General features: G+C 33.8%; 1 protein-coding gene across 1 annotated transcript; it reads left to right on the top strand.

Annotated features, from left to right (window-relative positions):
- The first annotated feature begins 1,036 nt into the window (after positions 1-1,036).
- Positions 1,037-2,170, top strand: LOC130630162 (uncharacterized). The gene is made up of 4 exons (XM_057443555.1): positions 1,037-1,113; positions 1,377-1,564; positions 1,691-1,864; positions 1,917-2,170. Exons 1-4 carry the CDS (start codon positions 1,037-1,039, stop codon positions 2,168-2,170), a joined length of 693 nt encoding a protein of 230 aa, XP_057299538.1.
- The last annotated feature ends 4,173 nt before the right edge of the window (positions 2,171-6,343 follow it).

Genomic DNA, 6,343 nt, shown 5'->3' with positions numbered 1-6,343 from the left:
ATTAGGCTAAGTCTTCTAAGATTGGTCAATCACCCATTTTAAAAAAGACGGGTCAATAATGTCATCAAAATCTCTTTAAACGATCGTCAAAAACACACAATTTATTAACCAGCGTATAAAAATACACAACGATAGCATTGGAACAAGAAGATCTCATGGGCCTTTAGACTAACATACAACGTAACATTTTAACCCTTACATTTACGTTATCCTTTTTTCTCTTATTATTTATTATTTGCTTATTTCTCAGCAGCCCCAAGCATTGTTGTTGCTGTTGCTGCTTTTTAATTTACATTTTCCAACACAAAATAAACAAAATATTATCCTACATTGAGGCTACTTTCTGCAATATTCTCCGGGTGTTTAATTAATTCTTGTTGTTGCTGTCCTTCATTATCCTTCGAAAAAAAGTGAAAACATTATTTAATAAAAAAAAAAAAGAATGTGGTGAGCTAGCTCTTAAAACAAGCCGATAAGGAGAATTTTCCATGTGTCATATAACGACTCATAAAATATAAATACCGTATATAAAGACCGTTCTCTATAGTGACGGCGAACGCGTGGATTTGTAATGCAATATTTTAAAACCACTAAAATTAAAAATGGAGGCGTGAATTATAACCAATGCTGTGTATTTTACCTTTTAACGCTGTAGGCCTTCTTTTCGCGTTTTTATAGCACGAAGATTGAAATGAAGTAATGTAATTTGCCTTGTGAATACCTTTACTTTGCTTTGTTGTTGTTGTTCTTTTAGTTGTTTTTTTAATCCAGTGTGTCGATTGATAAATAAATTTTATTAGTCAATAAGAACATCAGAACTTTCTTCTGAGATAGAATTTAGTATACGGTTCATGCTTTAATGCGCCCACTTCGACATTTTTAAGGCTTTCGCCGTGTTTGGAAATTCCATTTCAACATTCTGAAAATTATCATTACCTATCTAAATCACCTGGAATTACTTTGATCACAAACAAATCAGAATGTTTTTTTTGGAAAATGCATAAAATTGCAGTCAAACATATCTTTACGCAAAGTAATGTCAATTGTTTTATTTTCTATTTATATCACACGAAAATTTCCTCGCATGTATGCTGATGATCAAACTATTTTGAAGTAAGACATAACAAACGACATAAGAAGTAAGTACTTTACATGAACAGTCCCACCTTTATAAGAATTTATATGCTCCTTTGCCCAGTGCACCGTTGTGAATAATTCCGTTGACCAGAAACTCTGCAACCCTGTCTAGCATATTCACAAATGTGGAAGAGTTGTGCTGGATAGTTTAAAACTATTGGTGTTGATTATCTTGGTCCTCTTAATTTAAAGGACACGCTCTTGAATAATTCACATAAAACGTGGATTTCGTTGTTTAGTTGTTGCGCTACCATAGCGTTGCATTTAGAAGTTGGTACAAACAATACTGCAAGCACATTTATACTCGCATTCAGAAGATTTGTTGCACGACGAGGTATCCCATCAAAAGTGTATTCGGACAATGGGAGTAATTTTGTCAGTGAAGAAGTCCAAGCATTCGTGTCATCTATTGTATCGTTTGCAACCAGTACTGGAATAACCTGGACATTTAATCCTCCTGCTGCCCCTTGGTGAGGAGGGTTCTATGAGAGACTGGTTCAAATTACCAAAAGATGTTTAGTCCGTATATTGTTTAAAGCACGTGTTACATTAGACGAGCTTATTACCATTGTTGCTGAAGTCGAATCTGTATTGAACGATCGATCATTAACTTATGGTACAAGTGAGATTGGTGACGAAATTATTACACCGAATCATTTAAACTACGGTAGACGATTAAATGTCAACCCATCGAGCGAAGAAAATAACGATGTATCTAGTCATGTGCGTTACAAATATGTTAACGAACTTATGAACAATTTCTGGACACGATTTAACAGACTATTTAAGCGAATTACGAGAACGACATAAGCTAACCTCAAAACGTCAAAGTCGAGAACTTATCAACGTGGAGGATGTCGTATTAATTAAGGACGATAAACTGTCGCGTTCCAAATGGAAAATTGGTGTAGTTGAATCCGTTCAACTTAGCAAGGACGAACAAATTCGAGTAGCAACTGTTCGAACAAGATCCAATGGGAAGAATTTGTTGCTGAAACGCGCGGTGAACTTATTGTACCCTGTTGAAACTTAACATTCGCGCCTTAACTTTCGCGGCTTTCGCGAAAGGAGGGAGTGTCGGAAATACGAACGCCGTAAACATATACTTTGACTTTATTTGATTGTATATATATTTAGGTCATAATTTAGAAGAATCTTTTTCGTTACAATCCTTTAGTTCTGAGCTGTTGGTTGCCACACCTTGTACATGGTTATTCTTGGTAAGTATTTCCACAATCCTGAATCGTGGAAACGCGGTTTTAGCATCATGGTTACGAAAGAATGAAAATTCACAATGATAAACTCGACCAGTTAAGTCTTAATTTAAATTCTAGAGGTTTTGCTCCTCTAAAGAATATGCTCATATAAAAGAACACTATGTTATCCGCAAATCTAGTTGTTCTAATTTGTTAAAATCTCTTGATCTTTGAGGATTACCTCAGTCGACATATTGTGCTAACACAGGGGGCTGAGACTAGAGAGCTCCGAACTCCTGCAATGGGCCCCACAAAGCACAAACGAAGGATAGCTGTGGGGCAAAATGGGGGAATACTCTAAGACAAATATGGTTGTTATTGTCCCATCTTGCCAAGGGCACTTACTGCCATCTGAATTGGTGGAAAGTTCCTTTAAAAGTCACTGCAGTTCCGTTAACTAAAGACTTTAAGACGTATAATATTCGCGTTAACATCATCAAATTTCTAAAAGGAAACAAAACTTTTGAGGACAAATAATAGCATATTTGTTTGCTAACTGTGTCTGTTTATCAGGAAACGATTTTGAATACAATATAATTATTGGAACATTACTTATTGATATTTTAACACCTTAACCCAGATCTGAGAATTATGCGGTACATGCAAGTGCGACTAATTATACGGTAGAAATTTTTTATGTATAAAACTTTCACGCTAATTCGGTTATTTTGATATATATTTACATCGATGAAATTCATGATATTAAAATTTATCACACATTTATTTTTAACTTTCTAACATTTCACTTGCTTTGTTGTTTCCTTTAGTTTATCAAACCATTTGCAATATTATGACATGTTACAATTTACTTTGTCGCGATGGTAATACTTATGCGTTATAATTCGGCAGAGCGAGGTGCAAAGGTAAAAATTGGAATGTTGTATATTGTTTTACATAGAAAATTGTTTAAATTCTTAATTTGGTTTTTAGTTGGAAGAGAAAGTGAGTCACGCCTCAGGAACATTCGAAGTTGAGATATAGCAACAAAAAGAAAGCAGTAGCTATCGCTACAAACATTGGTGGAGTTAAGAAATTTGTAGCCACTGTTAAAGAAAGAGAAAACAAAAGAACTATATCTTCGCATATTAAGAGTGACGGCGATATTTAGAGACTGACATAAAGCACCGCTTTTTATACCTTAATGTTACTCACACTTCAACGGGTGATTTTTAAGAAGAAATAAAATCACATGCAGTTGCACCTATTACAGAATGTTTAGTTATAAAAAGAGGTTTATTAAACTTTTGTATATATTTTACCCGAGTACCTGTTAAACAGATTTTCCACTAGGTGAATCATTGAATGCCGAGCGGTTTAAAATCTGTGTGTTTTGCTCCAAATCTCTAAAAATTAGCTGATAAAGTTAAACTTTATCTGTTTACATTTTATTTTCGCTAACAATAATTATCTTGTACTCAGGTCAGTACGACGCGGACCCGGAATTTTAGGGGGTCCCTGACTTTGTTTTTTAAATTTACATTGACTTTTGTGGTAAGAGTGACCGCAGCTCTTTTAATTTTCCGTAAGTTTACCACATAAAACCCCATCTACACAGAGCTTAGGAGGAGAAATAAAAATAAGTCAATCTTACAAAATTAGCATGAAAGCTTCATTTTCGTAAAAGTTGTTGTGTCATTTAGCTGATAAATTCTGGAAAATTGCACATAGGTGATTGCCGCAGTTAAGAAATACATTTTTTCGGGTCTTCTTGATTCAATTTTTAACTATTTCGGGTCCAGCAAGTGGTATCTAAGTGTGCAACATTGGAGGTTTGAAGCAAAAATATCCTGTAAACGTACCTTCTTTGATGTCTCCCTAAGACCTGGGATTTTGCTTTAATATTAATGTAAAATATAGTCTTTTCGAAGGAGAAATATACCCTTACTCGCATCTGAAATATTATTGTACTTAGCACGTGACTTGATCACATGGGCCAACGCATGGGATGTAAACAAACATTTCTAAATTTCGCGCGAAAGCATTTAGACGGGAGAGAACAAAAGCGCTTTATGAAGCTAAAATATTTGTGCAAAACTTTGTGATGTCTTAATTTAATGCCTATACATTAAGTAATCCTCTTACGTGTGGATTTCATAGGACAGCATTTTATTTGGTCGCTAGTCCCCTTTTAGTCCCCTTTGTGAAAACAGTGCACCTAAACATGTTAACGACAGTGGCTATACCAGCTTTAATGAGACGATTACCATTGGAGAGCTCACACTTGACGCAAATGAAGAATTGAACATAAGTATAGAGAATAACCAATCTACTACTCACACAGTACTTCAATCAACACCAGTAAAGCACAGGCACGTGCCAATAGATAAGTGATTCGAAGAACTGAAAATTTTCTTTGGTACATATTTTGAAACAAATGAGGCACAACTCGCTCCATTTAATTAAAAAATATATAAATCGTATAAAATGTTCGTACAGGCAATGGAACAGAAAATATGCAAAAAATATCAAAAAATACTTTGCTCACTTTTCAACACCAAACTGGAACAAACTACCTTCTACGAAGAAAAATAAACATAAGAAAATTTGTGAGGAATTTATTTACAACTTTAATCATTCTGAAGTTCAATCTCTCTTTCCATCGCATTCAAAGAGGTAATACACTTATTATTGAGTATATATTCATAATTTTGCAAGGTACATTTTCACATTTACACATAAAATTTATATTATTTTTTATTAATTATAATTCAAAAATAATTGATGATAAGGTGACGAATCAGCTAGCTGTAATGATATTTCTTGTCTAATGACAGCTGGTTCTACTATAGTTGTTGCAACCCTCTAAAGATTTTTCAAAAAAGAAAATTCCCCCTTTTTGCAAGGATTTCCTAAAAACATTGACCGTAAAGAGGCAGAAAACTAAAACAGCGACAGAACACAACACAAAACAATAAATATTAAAGCAATTCGAAATTAATTAAGTAGGTACAAATGAGATAAATAAAACTTTTCATAACGTGAATATCCTTAAACGGATAAATTTAAAATTATTCTTAACGGAATGTGTTTAAGTTAAAGCAAACAACTATCTAGTATATACCGTATATGCATGAAACACTAAAAATTTCACAACATCAAAAAATTTTCTTTAAAAAAATTAAGAAATTAACTACATGTTGGTTGTATTCCTGTTGATATTGCAGGTGTGCCTCTGCAAGAGATAAAATCTGTTCACAGCTTTGAAATGCACTGAAATCAGCAAAAATAAAAATTAGGAAAAAAAATCCAATTTCTTTCTTTTTAAATTTAGATGCTATGGCACAAGAAAGTCATTAAACAGCTGGGACAAAAATCGCATAATATCGTCCTTTGAAACAATTCAAAAAGAAGCCACCAAGAAAACAGAAAGCAAAAAAATTAAAGAGAAATCTGGCAAAAAATCATATTGAACAGTTCAATGCATACACAATGGACAAAGATGCACTTCAAAGAGAGGTAGGCATGAGAACGTATTTCCTGCCAGCTTATTACCAACTTATCAAAGTATATATACATATGATTTTAAACTTCTAGGCATCTCAATGGAATGAAACCATTATTGTTAACTGGTCAGCATTAGCGCGGCGTATCAATATGAAAGATACACACGGAAAGTTACCAAGTAATGGTGCTAAAGAGATTTTGCTGGAGGAAGAAAAACACGGATTTAATTTTAATTTCAATGGTAAAGATGACAAATCAATACCACGGAGAAAAAGGGAAACTATTCCAGGTACTACTTGCCTAACGTTCTTTGGGCTTGTAGTACTGATCTCATAAATCGTACTGAAAATGCCTCCTAAAAAATCAGTTGAAGTGCAAGAACTTATTAATAATCTCAAAGATACTTTAATTCGAAGAATTGACAAGATTGAAGAGCATACAAAGTGACTTAAACGGTAAAAAATTATTGATCTTGAAAAGGAAATGGCTGAATTAAAGAAGAGCAT

Source organism: Hydractinia symbiolongicarpus, chromosome 2 (genome assembly GCF_029227915.1).
Source record: "Hydractinia symbiolongicarpus strain clone_291-10 chromosome 2, HSymV2.1, whole genome shotgun sequence".
Taxonomy (NCBI): domain Eukaryota; kingdom Metazoa; phylum Cnidaria; class Hydrozoa; order Anthoathecata; family Hydractiniidae; genus Hydractinia; species Hydractinia symbiolongicarpus.
This window is presented reverse-complemented; position numbering and strand designations above follow the sequence as displayed.

Coding starts and splice junctions, on each gene's coding strand:
- LOC130630162 (XM_057443555.1), top strand. CDS start 1,037: ATGTCAATTGTTTTATTTTCTATTTATATCACACGAAAATTTCCTCGC. Junction 1,565..1,690: donor TATTGTATCGTTTGCAACCA/GTACTGGAATAA, acceptor GTGTTACATTAG/ACGAGCTTATTACCATTGTT. Junction 1,865..1,916: donor CGATGTATCTAGTCATGTGC/GTTACAAATATG, acceptor ACGATTTAACAG/ACTATTTAAGCGAATTACGA.